Consider the following 20,179-nt stretch of genomic DNA (forward strand, 5'->3'; position numbering starts at 1 on the left):
CTTTTGTCCCAACATTGTGTGTCCCAACAAGACAGATAAGATATCTCTTATCTTCCTGGAGTCAAGCTGAAAGATTGGAGCCAGAGGAGCTCTGTGGTTTAAACCCCGTAAAACCAAGATGGAGGTTACACAGTGCAGCTCAGCTCAGTCGTTTACAATGTGATTTGTACTTTTAATCTGCACCTCGGCTGGACTCTATTATAGGTGATCAACCTCCAATGCCATGTCATCAGGAGGCCACAATGGAGGCCGGCTATAAAATGTAGCCTTGGCAAGGGAATGGGGCTCAGTTTCCCTTTTCCCCCCTCTGATGATTGGGGTCATCTCTATTATTACTGCAGTGATGTCAGTGATATATCGTATGTATGTCTCTCAGTGTTAGTCCATGTGTGTGTCCATGTGTTAGTCCATGTGTGTGTCCATGTGCAGTGGCATCATCCTGAGTGTCCACAGTGAGGGCAGAGGTCAGGGTGGTGATTTAACAGGACGGGGCAATCCCGTTTCCCTCTGCACAAGCGGAGCAACCAACCCCCCACCTCAGGCTATTTCCAGCTAAGCAATTAAACAATGTCTTCTCACCATGCTGGACACGTACCACAGGCCACCTTCACAGACTGAAACCTTCCCTCCGTGCAGCAGTCGAGCTGTTACAGGTGCTAAATGAGAATGAGGCTGTGGATCGGGCAGGGTTAGAGCTATTATCTGAGCTTTGTGGAGTCTCTAAAATAACTAACCTTAGGGTCTGCCGCCAGCAGCGGCCTTTATTTGCAGCATGGTAGCTAATCCTACTACCTTTATACTCAATAAATGCTCTTGACAGGCATAGTTTGTGCAATATTCTACTGGACTCCATGGCGGCTTGGTGAAGTGAAGTTATTGTTACTCTTATTCATGAGAGAATATGGAGCACAGTTCTTCTTAATGTTTGTCATTAATAATATTTTGTGATTAAAATAATGCTGTTGTTGTCAATATATTAGTAATCCCCACAGATGGTATGATCTTACTTCTTTCATTGGAGGTCAGACCCTTCATCACTTGAACCCTTGGATGGGGTTTATATGGGGCATCACTGGTGGGTTTGCTGGGAAACAATCTATATTCTTGTCAGTTTCAACACCATGAAACTGTCACATCATGCCCTGTCCAACACCTTCAATGTAGAAACTTCATTCATTCAAACTTCAGAATATTCAGCTCATTGAGGACATTATCTCTCTCCTTGATTAAAATGAATGGATGGGATGTTAAGAGACCAGAATTTTCAGTAGGTACACAGAAAAAAACAGACCCTTCTCTCTATTTTCCACGTTTTTTAAAACCACAATACAGCAACATAAAGGTTATCCTAAATATTCTCATGTCCTGCTGTACAACACAAGTCTCTAATGGATTTGATTGGAGCCCTGGGGCCTGTTCCATGACGTGAATTTACCTTATAAGCCAGGCTTTTTCAGTTAGTCTGACTCATTTTCCAGTTGATTCGGTTCCAAAAAGCCAATTCAAAATAGTTCAAGCTCGGTTACTATGGCAACTTATGCTGAGAAACCAACCTGGTCGAGGGCAGCTACTCCTGTGCTAGCTCCAGTTTATGCCTTTTGAGGATTTAATACAAGTTAAAACGTCTGCTGTAAAAACGGTCTTTTAATATAGCTTCACATTGAACCAGTACGGCTTCTGTTTCACAATATAAGCAGCCAAATTCACTGTATCTCCAACATTTACCCAATATTTATCTTTGCATCAGAGACATTTTCCAAGTCAAAATCTGTGTTTGCGGCAGCTGTTATTTCATCATTCTTAATTACTTATTCTTAATCATGGGATATAGTTGAGTGTATTTAAACAGCTGCTGTTGAGCTCCTTATCTGTGGCTCATGCTGCTGCTGCAGTCATTGCAGAGCTCATGTCATGCTGTTATGTGCTGTAGGTCACTTGCTTCAGTAATTGATAGGATGAAGTTGGTGCTATTCCATGACTGTTTTGTTAAAGCTGGATGATTAATTAGTTTATTGATTAGTAGATTATAAAACAATCTTCATCTATTTTGATAGTTGATTATTTAAATAAGTAAAATTCAAAACCTTCTCTGTTCCTGTTCCTGTACCTCCTTTTCAAATGTGATTGTTTGCTGCTTTCCTTTGTTTTATATTATTGTGGATTTAATATTTTTGGAATTTCGGGCTGTTGATCAGACAAAACAAGACATAAGAAGATATAACCTTGGTTATATACTTTGATTAATTGATTGGTCTATAAATGTCAGAAAACAGTGTAATGCCCATCAGAAGTTTCTAAGTCCCAAGATACAGTCAACATATTGCTCATTTTGTTCGACCAACAGTCCAAAACCCAAACTAAATAATTATCTTCCTCTTAGACTGCTGCATTATTAGATTAATGTCATTTATTTTTGAGGGGACCACGCTTTATAATCTAAAATAACTGGAAATCTCTCTTTCTACAGTATGGGACCTCTAAAGCTAATTATTATCTGCAGTCCCTTGGCAGGTCACAATATAAACATCAGATGAATTGCAGGTTTTAGATGTATTCATTGTGTAGATAGTGTATTCCCCTCATGGTCTGAGGTACCTGGCAGGAGAACGGCCAATTCTTGGCTTGCTCCACTGATACACATAGTAGCTTCCACACAATGGATGATGTTGTGCTCTTTAATGCTTTTTGGGGGGAAATTATTCACATCAGTCTCAATCTCAGTCTGCTATCTTGTGCTTGGTGGTGTATGCTTCTGAAAAATGAGAAGGTCAGAGCTTAGACACCAAATATCAAATCTATACATACTCTGCAGTCACATAATAATGCGTTCCACGTGAGTTGGCTGACTGTTGTGGTGCAGGAAAAAAAAAACAAAACAGCTCCTGCAATAATTAAAGTTCATCTGTCTGCACTAATGGAGCCGAGTCTGACGACTAATGAAGCCCTGCTGCACTGTGAGCGTGTGAAGGTCGTCCTTAACCGTCCTGGTGAAAACGGAACAAAAATCAACCCTGCATTGTTTTCATGGTCAGACAATATGCGGGTCAGCATGATGAACCTTGACTTTCTTGATTTTGAGAGGAAACAATACAGAACAAGTGGGAGTAGTAAAATGCAACATGTCTGAAGGGCTGTGTCAAAGGTTGTTGCATTAATCAGATGTGAAAAAGTTATTCTCCGCTTTCTTCTGTCACATAATTGTAGTTGTGTGTGTGTGTCAGTGTGTCTTTGAAGGTCATGTCTGTGTGAGAACATTCATGTTTTCATTCCTGCCTACAGAAAGGCTGCGCTCAAGTGTTTTTCTCCATCGGCTGAAAGCATGTTGACACACAGCTTCTGTAGAGAGTGTGTGTGTGTGTGTGTTGTGACATCTTCAGATACTCCAATTTTTCCATCTGTGCAGCAGGTTATCATTCACAGCGCCTACAGCTTCAGACATCCTCAATTACCTCAAACATCCAACAACACATGTACAGTATGAACAGTGACGTGGGAGGATCAAAAGGATCTGCTAAAGTTGAGAAAACAATTCTGTATTTTGAAAAGGGGCGTGCAGCTACAGTTGGCTTGAACCTGGTGTCAGAATGTGTTTACACAGCGGTTTAAACAAATACGATCTGTAATGCCTCGTCTTCTCCTCAGGAAAAATGTCCATGTAGCTCTAACAGACCAGCACGCCTCATTCTGACCACTGTGAGCAGCCAGTGTGAAAGATTATTGGATACATAAAGCAGTATGCTAATTTCTCAGGGTTCAGTGAAGGGCTGGCTCCACTGTGTGCACTAACACAGCATTTCATATCTGAGGCCAGCTCTTGCTCTTTTGATCTCATCCTTTCCAGAATTTAGCCTCCCCCCTGCCACTCACATACCCATTTCTACTAACGATGAATGAGCAAACTCTGCTTGAGAGGCCTGAGCAGCTTAATCCCAGTAGAGGAACCGACAGCCGTACTGGTAGGCTCATTTTTATAGGTTTATAGGCTTTTTCTCAGGAGGGTGAGAAACACCAGGGGAACGCTCCCGCTGAGAGTGGGATGCCTTCCCATTTCTAAACAGGAAAGTATTTTTAGTAGCGCCCGCGCACGTTTGTTTGGATGTGATTAGAACTGTTGTCAGCAGGGAGAAAAGACTATGAGCATTCCCATGTAATTGCTTTTTTCTGGGGGAAAAGGGGTGGTGTGTTAGCCAGAGCCTGAGCATTGTACTGTATAGACTAAGGTGATGGAGGATGTGCAGTATTGTTAGGAGGGAGCAGCGAAACACTGTAGGTGTATCCCAGGTAGCTCGATTCCTCTGAAGGTGTATGATCTATGGATGGACGATTATTGGCCTGGCAGATTGTCAAGCTGATATCTCAGATTTTCGGTATCTGTGTTATATGTGTCCAATTGCCAATAAAGTAAATGAATGTAAAAATGCAATATTCTGGCTCTGATGCAGCATTCTCTCTCTTTCTCACTCTGTGGTCTCTCTCAACATCAAGTAATAGCCTGTCAGCACTGAATAATCTGAAACTGAAAGTTGTTTTTATACATTTACATTTCATCCAGCAAAATCCAAGTCTCCAAAATCTCAAATTGTGAAAGATGTTATTTACACCCTTTTTAAAGCCAAAATCTTCACTGTAGCTTCTAAGCTAAAAGCGTTAGCGAGTACCCTGTAAGCCAGGGTGTAAATAACATCTTCTCAAATCAATTTGGGACCTCAGGGCTTCCGGAGACTTGGATTCGACGGACAAGCTGTATGGAGCCATTTTACGTTGACGTGTCAAGATCGTACACCCTACTACAGACTACTAGCAGCTACAGTGAAGATTTTGGCTTTAAAAAGGGTATTAATAACATATCTTCAAAACAGTGTGCGATCTTGGGGCTTCCAAAGACTCTGATTGCACTGGACGAGCTGTACGGAGCCATTTTACATTTTATTTTACGTTGTGGTTTAAAGTTTTAAGTCTCCATCTACTTCAGTTGTTTAGGAGAACGCTGCAACACTGTTTTGCTGTAAATCTCCAGAAATGTTTTGAGGACTACAAAACTTCACCTGACTTTCAATCAGCATGAGGGAGAGTAGAGAATGACTGAATGTTGGGTGAACAGTTTAACAACAGTATTTAAGTAAATTGTACTTAGTCACATTCCATCACTTGTTATTCAAAATTTTGACACTAAGATTTAAATTTCTATTCCAAATATATATATGTTCCGAATATTCATTGGTCTTCTTGATTACTAATAATCGTTATCGGCCCAGAAGAGAACATATCTAATAAAATCATCCATCTTTTCCATAACCCAGAGGCTCATCATTTCCCAGAGACAGGTTTTGTTTACAATAGCATTGAGGCATCAGGTGTTCCTGTTTGCTGATATCATGTGAGCTGAGCTCAGAGGCAGAGTGAGGTGTGGCACCAGTTATGAGACAGATGCCTCTGTGTGGGATGAATTCCAGGCTACAGAGTTCAGACAGCTGATGAGCGAGGTTCTGTTTGCTCCTTAGCTCAGATCAAACACAAGAACATGACACCCGAGGAGTGTCCTGCACACCATGCTGCTCTTCCAGTTTCACAGCATGCGTGATGACAGTGTTCATTTCACTCCAGGCAAATACCAAGAACATACAGGTGGTCAGAGGAAGTCAACCTGCCAAACTGGTTCTGCTCTCTCGGGTCATAGGTATGACACTGTACCTGCTGTACAACATCCATCCACTGAAACTCTCTTTGTTGCTTCCTTTGTCTCAGCCTTCAGCGTAGGAGTGTACACTGATGCCACCTTGTGCTCAAAAGGCTAATTACATGACTAGAGGGACATGATAACGAATGTGCAAGTGTCAAAGTAGATAAAGTCATAAATGAGGTTTTTCACAGTGGAGGTTGTGAGGCTTTAATCAGGTCATGTGTAAAATCATTATGGTAGAATTCAACAGTAAAAAACACTGACTGATTGCTTTAGGAGGTGTTGTCTTTCAAAACACTGAACTCCAATGTTGTTTTTAGTATAACACAAGTTATTTAGCACAAAACAAAAGAGAATAACTGCCGCAAGCAGTTCAACTGACAAAACAAAACTGCAATGTGGTAAAAGGTTAATAATTAGGTAATTCTTTAAGAAGGAGTACATGTTTTTCTTTTCTCCTAGTGTTGTATAAAGTGCCCAAAAGTCATACCTGAGTAAAAGTAAAAATATTGTGTGGTAAAAAGTGATAAGTGGAATTCACCCATACGAATAGTATTTGAATAAAAGTCACAAAGTATCTGATATTAACTGTACTTAAATTACAAAAGTACAAGTAAAATTAACTTATACATATATTTTCATGTATGGATAGACAGTTATGGAGTAACGACATACATGTTTTGGGATTACATGATTAGGATACAAAAAAAAGTATGACTGTATTCCAGTAAAGTTAAAGGAAACAAGATGTAATTAGATTACAAAAACATTCAGTCAAAAAGGGGATTACTAACAGGATTACAAGTTTAAAATAAAGAATGGTGTACGAGTCTGTCACCATGTACATGTGCACACATGACAACACATGACAAGTCTCACACAGTCACTCTGATCTTGAGTAAAACCCAATACTCCAGTGTGTATTCTTACAGAGTACACATCTGTTATTAAGATCAAATGAAAGTCATCTTATTGATATTTATTTTTTCTAGTTTTCATTTGCAGGTGAGGCAGGTGTTTGAGGTAATCCAAAAGTAATGCTGAGTGATTAAGTTACATTACTTTAATATTGTGATACTTGGATTGTGTTACGGACTACAGTTTTTTAAAAGGTAATTAGTAACTGTTTCAGAATACATTTTAAAAGTAACCCTCCCAACTAAGGGTCGACTGATTATCAACTTGGTCAATTATTGGATCCAATGATCAGCTTTTTTGTGATTATTGAAATCTTTTTTCTTTTTTTTTTTATCAGATTACTGATATTTTAAATTACTGAATTTAAAACTGTGCAGCTTTGATTCTGACACAGCCTGTAATCTGCAATGTAACTATGAACTAAAGTTATCAAATAAATGTAGAAAAGTAAAAGTACAATGTTTGCCTCTAAAATGTAGTGGAGTGGTATAAAGTATAAAGTAGCAGAAAATGGAAATAAGTACAAGTACCTCAAAATTGTACTTACAGTATAGTAAAGTACAGTATTCAAGTAAATGTACTTAGTTACATTCCATCACTGCCTGCTGCCTTTTTGAACCAGATCATAGACTGAGCTGAATCTGCTGTCTTTGAACTCGTCTTTTTCACCTGTTCAGTATCAATTATAGCTGGAAGAAAAGCATGAGGAGAAATGAAGCTTTAACTTTTATTTGCCAATTAAATAGATATTTATACTCACACCCTCCAATATGTTCAGCCTCATTAGCAAAATGTATTTCCCTTAAGTGTAGTTTAAAGCTTTGTCTGTCGGGCAACAGGTCATGTTTCTACACTCTTCTGTCAGCAACCTTAATAATGAACCAAGTTTTCAGAATGAAACAACTACCAACCAAGTTTTATTGGTTTGTTGAGAACAATCATCACACAGGTACATCTATAAACAAATGAAAAGAAAAACTGCACACTTGTACTTGATACAGATACCTAAAACTCACAGGAATATTGCTACTGCTGGTATGCATTTGATATCTTTATCTGCATATAGAAAGATTAACATTTTTTTCACAGCAGCTATACAAATTTATTGCAATGCTATAACAGAACAGAGATACAACCAACACACGCGATGCACAGTTGTGATAGGGAGAGCTCCAGTACAAGGAATTTTAGCTTTATTGATCAGATTGGTTAAGAAAACTGCATGAGTACAAGAGTTAACATACAGGAACAAAGCTTACACTGTTCGTCATTATAAACAATAAAACAATGAGTTGCCATGTTTTGATCATCCATCCTTGGAATAATTAGCCCACTTTTGGTTGGATGACCAAAACATGGTATATACAAAAGCTGTGAAATAGCTCACCTGGTAAAGTGCATGCCTCATTCACACCACTGAGGTTGGACCAGGGGTTAAAATCCTACCTGTAGATTTTGCTGCATGGAGTAAAGTTTAGCCATCATAAAAACTTCAATTTTGAACCTCGAGTCTGTGACTGAAGTTGAAAAGATGTCTAAAATCACACTGTAAAGACCTAACCCAACCTGACTTAGCCTAAAACCAAACCAAATGCTAACCTAACCTAATGCTATCACATCCTAACCTAAATCAACCTAAAACATTACCTGATCTAAATTAACCGAATGCTAAGCTAACCTAAGCTAATGCTAACCAACTCTAGGATGACCTAATGCTAACTTAACCTAACCTAAGCTAATGCTACCTAAGGTAATGCTAACCTAACTTAACCTAAAACAAGGAGGAAAATATGCAGTACATATTTTTCAGTATTGTTAGACAGTGCAGCTGTAGATAGACAGGAGAGAGACAGAGAGAGAGAGAGAGACAGAGATATAGAGAGACAGACAGAGAGAGAGAGAGAGAGAGAGAGAGAGAGAGGACCAGATACAGCAGGGCCCCAGTTGAAATCAAACCAGGACTGCTGCTGAGGACTCGGCCTTGTTACATGGGGCCTGGGGTGCACGCTCGACTAGATGAGCTGAATGAGAAGAACATGCAATATAAAGTAAATATGACTGACACATCACAAGTGAATACATCAAGTCCTTGCCCTGTGGGGTAATTTCCATGTGAGTGTGTTGTTGGTATTTCAGCTCTCTCTCCTCCTCTTCACCAGTCCAGGCCTTAACCCAACATACAGTTTATCAGTGTTTAGGGGCTGCAGCTCTGGGGGCAAAAGTTAAGGTGTCCTTCACTGAACCTAATATAACATAAACATGAAATACACACAAAAATGGACCTATATGTAAATAAATGACCAAATATAGTTCAGCATGAAGGCAAAGGTTTAGCAACCTGTTGCTGATACATCCTGAAGAAAGTAAGTGAGTCATTTGGGAGATCCGGAGTCCCATAAATGTTGATTCTGCACCAATCAGACCAGGCACATACAGAGTCTCCTTCAAGCTGTACTGGTGTGTGCTTCATATGTTCCCAGTTGTTTAGAGGAGATAAAAGGATAGATTATTAAGACCCCCCTGCAGAACCTCGGGACAACCTCAGGAAGGCACAGAATACTGACCATGATGAGTACTTGACCTCAGCACCACTGTGAGCAGGCACAGTGTACAAACCCAAGTCTCATGTTGTTGCACAGGTTGGATTAGGTTAGGTTATCTTAAATTAGGTTAGCCTAAGTTAGGTCAGGTCAGGTTAGGTCAGGTCAGGTTAGGTTAGTCAGGGTTAAATGAAAGTAGCACTGGATTCAGTGTTTGGAGTAGTTGCTAAACGGGCGGTTGCTATATGGGAGTGTTGTCAGGTGCACTACCTCAGTGACCTCTACGGGAAGTCTCCCCTGAGTCCTCCAGCACTGTCCTCTCCACTGCCCGACCAGCCCTGCCTCGCACTCCTCCATTATGTCGCTGTTTGCTAGAATCTGCTCACGGCCTCCATCAGCTCCTCCTGCAACCAGACAAGCCGAATCCTTCTAGCCTGCTCATACATAATATACATGTTATTTGACCTCAGCTGAAATCAGCCTGGACAGTTCAGTTCAATCCTCAGACAGTTCAGCAGAGCCTGTTTATGACTTCCATGAGATCCTCCTACACCGTACCTTCTGTCTCTGCAGCCCCAGGAGCTACATCTCCTCTAGTCTGCTGGTTCCTGGTCTTCAGCTAAGCCTTGAGAATGGCTCTCGGCGACTCAGTATCCTCAACCTCCTTTAGCATTTTGAACCATCAAAACCTTGATTATCAGTTTCCCCCTCCCTCCTTCCTGTTAGTACTCTGAAGCCTCCTGTCTCAATTTTTAAGTTTTTCCTCCATGACTGCGTGACGTCCCTCCTGCCCGGATACATTGTTATTGCTCCACTGCTGCTTCACATGCTGTCAAGGCACTCCTGATTGGTCAGTGACCTCTGACACAAAGATAGACAACACTTCCAACAAGCCCTCCAGCTCTGCTTCATCCCTCAAATGTTCCATCCGAACCATGGTTATATTTTCAGTCGGGGTCAGTAGCTCTACTTCCCTGCTTAGAAAAAAACAGGACAAAAGCAAAAAGCTCCTCCCACACTGTCCTCATCCCGCCTCGAGTCCTTCCGGTCTGGTCTGCTGATCCACATGTGTCGATAGTCCTCCTCCTCAGCTGAGACCAGCCTGGAGAAGGTCATTCCTCTCGTTCCTCAGTCCTCTGACTGACTGTGGTCTCCTTGAACTCCTCCTGACAGAGAAAGAGAAGCTCTTGCCTCCAGACACCAAACAACAGAAGTCCTCCCAGATTTAGTTCAGGCTAGAAACATTCTGAAAAGTATAGTTGTTACTGCATCCCTCCCTCCTGTCAGTATGGTGAAGCCTCCACTCAGACTACCTCAGTGACCAGTGTCAGAGCCAAACCTTGATCAGAGCCTGTTGGCTGTTCTCCACAGAGGACATGTTAGTGGTTTAAATGTAACTGAAACGACCCTGCCTCGCTCTGGTGATGGTTCACTTGAAGCAGCTCTACTTCCTGAGATTTGACCTCCTGCGCTCCAGGAGGCGCTACAGGAGAATGTTAGTAGCAGCAGACCTGCAGCTGCTATATTTAATTTATATCACTGATTTATTTTAGATTTATATTTCATGATGATGATTAAAATAAAAATCAGGACAAAATTATGTTATTGTTCAATTGTATTGATTCATATCTGTGAATGTAATGTGTGTTAACATTTTATTATATAAGAAGCTTTTAATAATGCTTAATTTCTGTAGAACTCCAGTCAGTTTAAAGTCTTAAAAATTCAACTGTATTTAAATAAATCTAATTCATAAGGTCATATACAGACAGGTGACAGATCAAACTAAAAGATACAGGATATATCTCAGTCAGTGCTTCCATACAGAGCATGAGGAATGGTCTGATGAAGATGAACATGATATGAATCATATGAACTGTGAGTTGACAGACTCAGCCCTGAAGCTGTTCTGGAGGCTCGAAATGGTCAGACTACGACCCTCTCTGCTGGTTTTTCCTTTAATTCATAACCATCTTTATTTCTCAGATATAAAATGAGAAACATTTCCTCTTCTCTGACCTGCAAGGTGTGCAGAAAGAGTCATAACAGGCCTATATATATATTTTGACCTGGGTATACATTAAGAGCCAGGATGGAAGATTATTGAAATGTTTTATTAAAGTTAAAGGAGCAATAACACAAGGTAGAAATACTGTATTACAAATAAAAGTTACTTTAGTACAAGTAAAGAAGTATTATGAGTAATATGTACTTCAGTCTCTAAATAAAAGTATTCATTCTTATGTTTGCACCTTTTTTTTAGGGTAATTTTAACAGTGACACAGTTTTTGTGGTATAAAGAGAATCTGATGATGCTGAAGATCTTCAAGACACAAAACAAGACCAGGTCAGACAGGTGGAGATGAGATGGACCAGAGTCACAGTATACTGCCAGCTACTGCTAACCTACCAACACGTGTGCAGTCAGTCGGTATGAAGCTGAAATAGTTACAGATGTTCACACTGAGACCTACATGTACATTCAGATGCTCAGTGCTTTTCACTACAAAGCAGTCCCATCAAAATCAAGCAAATAAAATTTGTGTTGAAGCAAATATCTGGAGACAGAAACAACCAACCTCCAAAATAATTAAAATACTCTTAGATTTAAACTTTAACTGTTCCTGCTCATCAAGCTAGTGCCATCATAAAATAATTTTTAAAATGACGTTAGGACAAAACAAATAGAAAACTACACACATCACAAATGTGGGCCTTTACATGAACATCCAGTGAACTTGAAAACCGTCTTTTTAAAAACCCTGGACCAGACTGCATGCAGGAGGTGTATATAATATATAATGTACACTGAATGTTGGAGTATAGAGTTACATTTAGCTGCTTGTTTACAAACAGAAGCTGAATCTGATTCTGTGAAAAGTGTCGTGAATCATCGTGACGTGAGGGAAACAGCAGCTGATGGAGCAGCGGTCCAACAGAAGAAGCTGTCCATGGTGCTGAAGCTGTATGATCAGCTTGTTAAAGCATCATTATCAGACTGTGTTGGTGCTGAGAGGAACATCTGGATCCTGAAGGTTTTGCAGGAGTTCAACGGTCAGTCGTGTTTCTTCAGAATAATCCTTTGACTAAACTGTAGCTGTTCTGCTGCCAGTGTTGTATAAAGTACTCAGAGTCATACTGGAGTAAAAGTAAAGTGAAAGTAGGCATAGAATTAAAGTATCTTATATGAACTGTACTTAAAGCTGCTGTAAGTGATATATTTTATTTAAAAATGTTAAATAGCTCTGTATTCCAACAGTAATGACTGTTATAGAGTGTTTGGTCAGTAACCCATGTATCTCCTCTTCCTACTCATGCAGTTAAAGAGAAAAGAGAATTTTCTGGTATCCCTGCCCACTTTATCCAATCAGGACAGAGAACTCCTGTCTGCTCTGAGCACACAGAGCAGGATCCTCCTGTTTGCTGCTATGTCTGCTAATTATTGCTACACGTTCATGTGGCGATGTAGAGAGAAGGGAGGGGATTGCTATCTGCAACACAGACAGAAAGTTAGCTTAAACAACGAGTAAAAGTAAATTATACATATATTTACATGTATTTATACACTGTGTACTAGGGGTCGACTGATTATTGACTTTGTTGGTTAGCAGATCTCATATTCAGCATTTTGGTCATTATTGCAATCAGTGTTGTTTTTTATCAGATTGCTGATTAAATACATTTTAAAATGTGTTGCTGTAGCTCTGATGCAGCTCTGATGCAGCTCTGATGCAGCATGCCAACTGCACAGTAACTAGTGACTAAAGTTATCAAATAAATGTAGAGGAATAAAAAGTACAATATTTGCCTCTAAAATGTACTGGAGTGGAAGTGTAAAGTGTCAGAAAATGGAAATATTCAAGTAAAGTACCTCAAAATTACACTTAAGTACAGTAATTGAGTAGATGTACTTAGTTACCTTCCATCACTGCTTTTGAGAGTGAGAGATTCTTAAACGCAAACATTACATTTTAATAGGGCTGGAAAATCTATTGATATTACATCGACTGTATATCGACTTAGATTTTGGATATCGTTATGTTGTGCTACGACGTACGTGTTACTTTTTCCTGGTTTTAAAGCCTCCATTACACTAAAGTGATGTCATTTTTAAAACCTTACCAGACTGTTCTACTTGATACGTTGTTATTTTGTGAAAGTACCAACAGACATCCCTACAGTATTGTTGCAATATTGATATCGAGGTTTTTGGAAAAAAATATTTTTTATTTTTATCACTCTGTCCTGGCACCGTTCATTGCTACTTAACCCTCATTTCACCAGGAGAGCCTCAAATTATGTGAAAAGTGTTGTGGCCAAAATAATAAAAAAGTATGTAAGTATTTCTGAAGTATGAATTAGATATCATTAATAATTAATAAACATGAATTTAATCCAATTTGTATTGGTACAAAGACAATCTAAATGACATGTTAAAGTAACCAAAGAGATGTGCAAGACCATCAACTAAATAAGATTAATCTAGAACAACAGCTTCATGACGTTTTAAGATCCTGAAACATCGGCACCAAGAAGACAGAACATCCAGCTTTCTGCAGCAATGATTTCAAATCACAGAATTTTGCCATTTCTTTCTAATTGCAGAAGATTGATAAAGATAAGGAAACTAATTGGCTGTTCAGTTTGATCAGTTTAACAAGTTAATTAAGAGTGTTGAGTTGGATTAGTGTCAAGATGTCACCACATGAAACCAGTGAGTCAAACATCCATCACTCACTGCTCAGAGCTGCTGACTGCTTCGTTGTGTTTGTCTCATCAGTCCTCTCTGTTGTTGTTGTTGTTGTTGTCGTCGTCAGTGTGTCGTTTGATTAAGAGCTCGCATTCACAGGATCCCATTTGCACTGAAGCTCAGACGGAGCTCATTAATCAGAGGCCTCTGTCTGTCTGTCTGTCTGTGTCAGCACAGTGACGGTGTCTCTGTGCAGACTGATAGTTTTTCTGTTCCTCTCAGGCAGCAGCTTCATCTGATTCTTAATAACGACTAGATCTGGCTGCAGTTAAGCTTCATTATGAACATTCTGGCTGAATAAGGAAAATGAAAGTGGTGTGAGCACACTGAGTGGAGTGGATGCTCCATCAGTTGATGTATATTTGCCTCCAAAATAATGAGAACTGTAGGATCTCCCAGTGGTTATTTTAATCTGTTGACTTCTGTGAGTTCAACAAGACCAACACTGTTGTCCTTGTGTGGTGTCTAACTCACAGCCTTTTCCTCTGTAGTGCAAAGTAACTCGGCGCGCTCGCTCAGGTACGACACTGTGATACTGTACTTGTACTTTACTTGAGTATTTCCATTTTCTGAAACTTCTACTTTACACTCAACTACTTTTATATGACAACATTATTATTTTGCAGATTTTGTTTACTAATATATTTCATCAATATAATGAACAAATAAATAATGATTGACATATTATTATAGATTATGATACAACGTTATGGATCCTGGAGGGGAAATTCATGAGGGACAAGCTTAGATGCATCAAACCTGCAGCAGAGGTTGAAAAGACAGGTTCTGTCCGGTGGAGGAAGGATTTGTAGCAACAACATCCAAAAGCAGTTTACTCAGGCAGTTTAGGATTTTGCTGGTCGGTGTGTAGATTAGGCTGTTCCAGAAATAGCAGGCAGGAGCAGCCAGCAGCTCTGACACAAAAGCTGTGATGTAGAGTTTAAAGGTGGATCTCATGACTGAGCTGGATGGCATACTGTACTGCTGACCACGGGCTCGTTCCTAAATTTATCCTTGAATTTAGTCTTAAGATCATTTCTGACTGTGTGCTTACATTCAGTTAAATAAACATGCTGAGCATAAGAATCCCATTTGTAACTTAGGCGCCTGTGATCTATAAATCTCAAATCCACTTAAATTGAAGCCACTTGCTTTGTAATTTAATGCAGCATAAATTGAGTTTAGTCGAGAAAAGCCATGGACCAAGGGAGAAAAGCAAACTTTCAGGAAGATGATGGTAGATGATGGTGAGTGATGTTAGAGGAGAGGTGACACATATTATCCGGTGGACAAACAAAGCCACACACACAGCTTGAGAGTGTCGCTGCTGCACATTCATAAAGCTCATGCAAAGGTCACCACAGTCTAGACTTTGCTTATAGATAAGGTTATTTCTACGTCAAAGTTAGGTTATATAAATAACCAGGGATACATAGTTTTCTGCTTAAGTCAACCTTAAAGGTCTAGTGTGAAGGTTTATGGAGGATTTAGCATCAGAAATGGAACATAGTATTTATCATTTTCAGGTTATAATCACCTGAAACAAAGCATCATGTATTTTTGTAGCGAGCCTTTTATATCTACAAAGGGAGGGGATGTTGCACCATGTTGCACTGCCATGTTCCTACAATAGCCCAGAACAGACAAACAAAACACACTGAGCCATAGAGGACGGTGAGTGTTGAGTTGGTTACAGTCTGCTAACTCGCCGCTATCTGCCACTAAATCCTACACAATGGACATTTAAGATCAAAACTGATCCTAAGTCTGTTATATAAAAGAGGAGTTAGTGATTACAGAGAGACAGTGAGATGAAAGCTGAAATTATTAGTTGAATAATCAATTAGTTGACTGACAGAAAAGAAAGTTTTAATTATCACTGATTGTCTATTTTTAATGATAAACTGATTATTTCTGCATTGTTGGTTGGACATGAAAGACAAACTCAATATTGGCTTGTAATCAAAATGTTCACTGTTTTCTGACATTTCATCCACTAAATTATTAATCCAATTATCAGATGGTTGATCATCAATGAAAATTAGGGCTACAAATACAATTACTCTTCTCATTACCAATTTAATGTACTGATCATTTAGTACTGATTAATAGATTCATTATTTGGTCTGTAAAATATCAGATAGCAAATTGTGAAAAACATGCACGTGACAAGTTCTCAGAAAGCTTATTTATATTTCAGATGCTCCAAAATCAAAAGATATTCAGTTTACAGTGATAGTGATAGTGAGAATCGTCTTAAATCCTCACAGTTAGAGGTCCTGGTTATAAGAAGGTTGATTTATAAGTCTCATTCCTAGCTAGGCCGACCCGACCAACAACCCCAAAGCGTCACTATTTGACTTGTTGGGCATTCTTACCAACAGGACCTTTAAGAAGCTTAAATCACACAATAATTGGATATATTGCTGGAAAAATGACTGATGATTGTTGATGATCATAGGAGAGTAAGAATATCAGAATACATTGAGATTTAAGAGGCTGGAACCATTACTTAAGATTAATGGGTTATCAACATTGTGGCTGATTAATGCTGTGCCAGTTGACTGACTCTTGGCTCTAATGAAAATAAACATTGTCTGCAGGACAAGGTGAGACTATCATGTCATCATTACACCTCTTGTCTTACAGCAGCTTTGAGGGCCTTTGTCCTACAAGTTAATATTTCTAGCAGTTTGGCGCCCTCTTCTGGTCCACAGCCTGAACTACACCATACTGTATAACAGCACTTACAGGTCTGAAAGGAAAATTAGTGTTGGTCCCAGGAGCAGGAGGCATTTACTTGGCAGGCGGAAATCCAAGCAACCCACATTTCCCACCAGTAACGGATCGAGCCAACATTTGATTGATGCATGACCCGGGTGCCTTGGTGCTAAACATCAATCAGAGAATGGGCTGCATGAATGCTGTGGTTATTCAGCGTAATGGGAATGTCAATAACTCTTGCATCCTCTGATGAATACACAAGTAGCGTGCCATGATTCACCAGTGAAGGCTGCTGATGTTTAAAGCACTGTTATTGAGCCGCGCACAAGCCCTCACTTGTCCAAGTAGCTGATGCAGAGTGATGCATGACGTTTCCGCCATTAGACTGTTAGCAAGCAATTTTCTGGTAAGTCGGCACCTACTGGTACAGCAGAGTGTGAGAAATGAGGGAAATGTGCTCCTGTGGCTCTTGAGGTGAATGATGAAACATGATTAGAAGTGACTGTATCAAGATCTTTAGAGCTACTTTATAACTACACAATCAGTAGCACTTAAAACACTTTGGATGCAGGTGAGAGTTTAAACCGAGGTAGTTTATCCTTCATTGGAGTCTAATATGGAAGTCATTAGGTGTTAAAGCACAGGGTGTCAAAAAGAAACATAGCCTGTTTACTCAGCTCAGTGCATGTCGGTGGAGGAATAAGAGCCCCACAGACAGGGTTAGTACACATTTTTTAATAACATGGCACAATTTACATAACACAAGTTTAAATGAGGAGCATGCTGAAGATTCAGTCGCTTCATTTTTTTCTCATTTTTGTACATGATCTAGAAAGACTTCATTTTTTTCCCCTGTACATGGTAAACAGCAAAAAAAGTTTCTCATTTAACAATCTTTTTGCAATACGCATCGACTAACCACTATGGCTCCGGTGGACATTTTTATGTTGGATTAAAAAACACTGCACGACATGATATCACAGAGTTTGAAGCGCACAACTAAACCTTCAGTGGACTACTAAAATAGATCTCTGCTCGTTAGAAACAAACTGTCCGTAGGTTAGACTTGCTTTTTTGTCTTTTGATTTTGTAGGTACAACAACTTAGGAAAGCACTTTAATACACTGTTTGACCAACAGAACCTATTTCCAAAACATGTACTTTACACTCCTTCAATAGGGCAGATGTGCTGTCATGGTGTTAATGTGCTGCATTCTCCCCAGAACAAGACTGCTGCTGACTGACTGAGCAAAGGAAGAATAATCATCTTAACATTTGTGCTGCTGGCTTTTTACTTTGAACTGCAATACTTCCATCTACTGTGTCTAGGATTGTCACCACATTTTATCATGATTGAGAAAATAGTTCTCAAAACACTTGATTTTTGTTGAATCCAGATTCTAGCCCTGTGTGGATCACTTAAAGCTTGTATCTGTTTGCATGGACCTGGAGTGTCCAGTCTGAGTTGTGGAGAGAATACAGCTATTTGTCCTTTACTGGTACACAGTCAGTAGTGGTGAGAAGGCCAGCTTTCAGAAAGGGAGCCCAGACATTTGTTGCATAGTTGAATATGGGGTCTCTGGTACAATGCTAATCAGCTGCGTCAACCGCAAAACAGAAAAGAAACTGCAAAAAGCACATTCTGAATCACCGCTGTAATACTCCTCTATTTACATGTGTTCAAAGTAAAGCTTTCAAAACACCCTTTTGCATATTTGTACCATGATTTTTAATCCATACAGAGCGAGCACAGCGACTGTACACATTATCTACACACTTTGCTGTCTGTCAGTGCTAAAGTACCTGTACATTCCAAAACGGTCCATTCTGACTCCAAGTCACTGCGCTGTGCAAGAGAAAGAATGAGCACAAAAAGCTGGAGCAAACTGCAAAACAAATCTTTGAAAAATCAATGTTTTGTTCCATGATTATTGTCTCTGTGTCGTTTTATACAAAAACAATTCATTGTGTGGGCACGTCTCTGCCCACATAAGTTATTCACAGCTATGTTACAGTCTTGCTTTGCCCAAAGCTAAGTGCTTGGTGTGAGTTCAGTGTTAGTGAGGCACAGGGCAGCAGGGGCACCGAGTCTGCTGAGGCTCAGCTCACCGCGCCTCGATGTCTTTGTGGGGCGGTCTGTCTCTGATATCTGTGGCCAGGGGAGTAGTCCGTCTGGGTGAGCCTGGCCGGGCACCCAGTGTGGGGATGAGTGGGGGCGGGGCGCTCAGAGAGGCGGTGGGTGGCGTTTTGTTCAGGATACCGTTCTGATGGGCCGCGGCAGCGGCAGCAGCTGCCGCCGCTGCAGCTGTGGGGCTGACCCTGGAGTAGTGCATGCCTGGGAGTCCAGGGGCCATGAGGCCCTGGGCGGGGTGGGGGAGGTGTCCATCAAGGGCTGGATGGTGCATTGCTGGGTGGAGGCGCCCATGCTCATAGTCCTCTCTGAGCATGTTGAGGCGGTCACGCTCCTCCAGCTGGGCACGCTCCTGTTCCCTCCGGTGCTCCAGGGCCAAAGGGTGAGGGTGGTCACGGTTAAAGTCATGAGGCTCACGGTCCCTGTAGGAGCGCTCGGCCTCGTAGAGGCGTGGCGCTGCCAGCCGGTGCAGGGGGTCGTTCCTCAGCAGCAGGTCCCTGGCCAGAGGGTCCCGTCTGTGAATGTCCAGGCCCCTGTAGGGGTCCCTCATTGGGTCCCAATGGAAGGCGGGGTAAGGGAACCTGTCAGCTCCTGGGATAGGGCTGATACCCATGAAGGGCGCCACCACTCGAGTTCTCTCCAGGCTGCTGATGCTGTTGATGGGGTGGACACCAGGCATGCCCATGGGCACAGGCATGGAGGAGGGAGGATGGAGGTTTGGCGTGTGGCGTGGCGAGGGTGCCTGTGTGGGGAGCTCACTCTGCCTCTCTGTGGCTCCGTCCTGATCCTCCTTCCGCTCCTCCTTCACTTTCACCTCACTGTTTTTCTTCTGGTGCTCGTATGGCAGCTCTATCTTCTTCTCCAGGACCTCCCTGCTCAGCCCACTGTTGGGACGTTCCAGGCTTGTCTGCCGCACGTAGGGCGATGGCGTCCCCCTGTTGGACACTTTGTCCTCTGACACTCGGCCGTCGTGGATGATGGGTGTGTCCTTGTCGCTGTGCTGGTTGTCTTTGAGCTTGTGTTCATCTGTGCCATTGTCTTTCCAGGAGTCTGAGTGCTCCCTCTCCCTGTCTTTGGCCTTGTTCTCCTTGTCCCTCTGAGGCTCTCCAGAGACTGGGGGCAGGTGGTTCCTGTGGTGCTCTGGAGGTCGGCTGTGGCCAAGGAGGCTGATGGGGTTGACGGGGACTGGGGATGGATGGCTTGAATGACGCTTTTCTACAGAATCTCTGGAAGAAAAAAGGAGAAAAGTCCCTTCATTAGTACCAGTAACTGAGGATCTTTAAACTTTTATTCCAAATTGAAAGAATAAGCTAAAATATGTACAAAGTATTTAACTGCATTACATCAGAACAAAGAAAGATAAAAAGATAACAAGTCTGATATGTACCCAAAGCCCTGTTATTCTGTGCATCTTCTTACACTGAGGTAACACCCAC

General features: G+C 41.0%; 1 protein-coding gene across 1 annotated transcript in view; it reads right to left on the reverse strand.

The window, feature by feature from the left end:
* Positions 1 to 18,048: 18,048 nt before the first annotated feature.
* Positions 18,049 to 20,179, reverse strand: part of auts2a (activator of transcription and developmental regulator AUTS2 a) — a 313,372-nt gene continuing 311,241 nt past the window's right edge. The window contains exon 18 of the mRNA XM_073480117.1: positions 18,049 to 19,969. Coding sequence (XP_073336218.1) covers positions 18,718 to 19,969 — 1,252 coding nt within the window. The 3' untranslated portion in view covers positions 18,049 to 18,717. The remainder of the gene's footprint in view (positions 19,970 to 20,179) is intronic.

Source organism: Pagrus major, chromosome 13 (assembly GCF_040436345.1).
Source record: "Pagrus major chromosome 13, Pma_NU_1.0".
In the NCBI taxonomy this organism is placed as follows: Eukaryota; Metazoa; Chordata; class Actinopteri; order Spariformes; family Sparidae; genus Pagrus; species Pagrus major.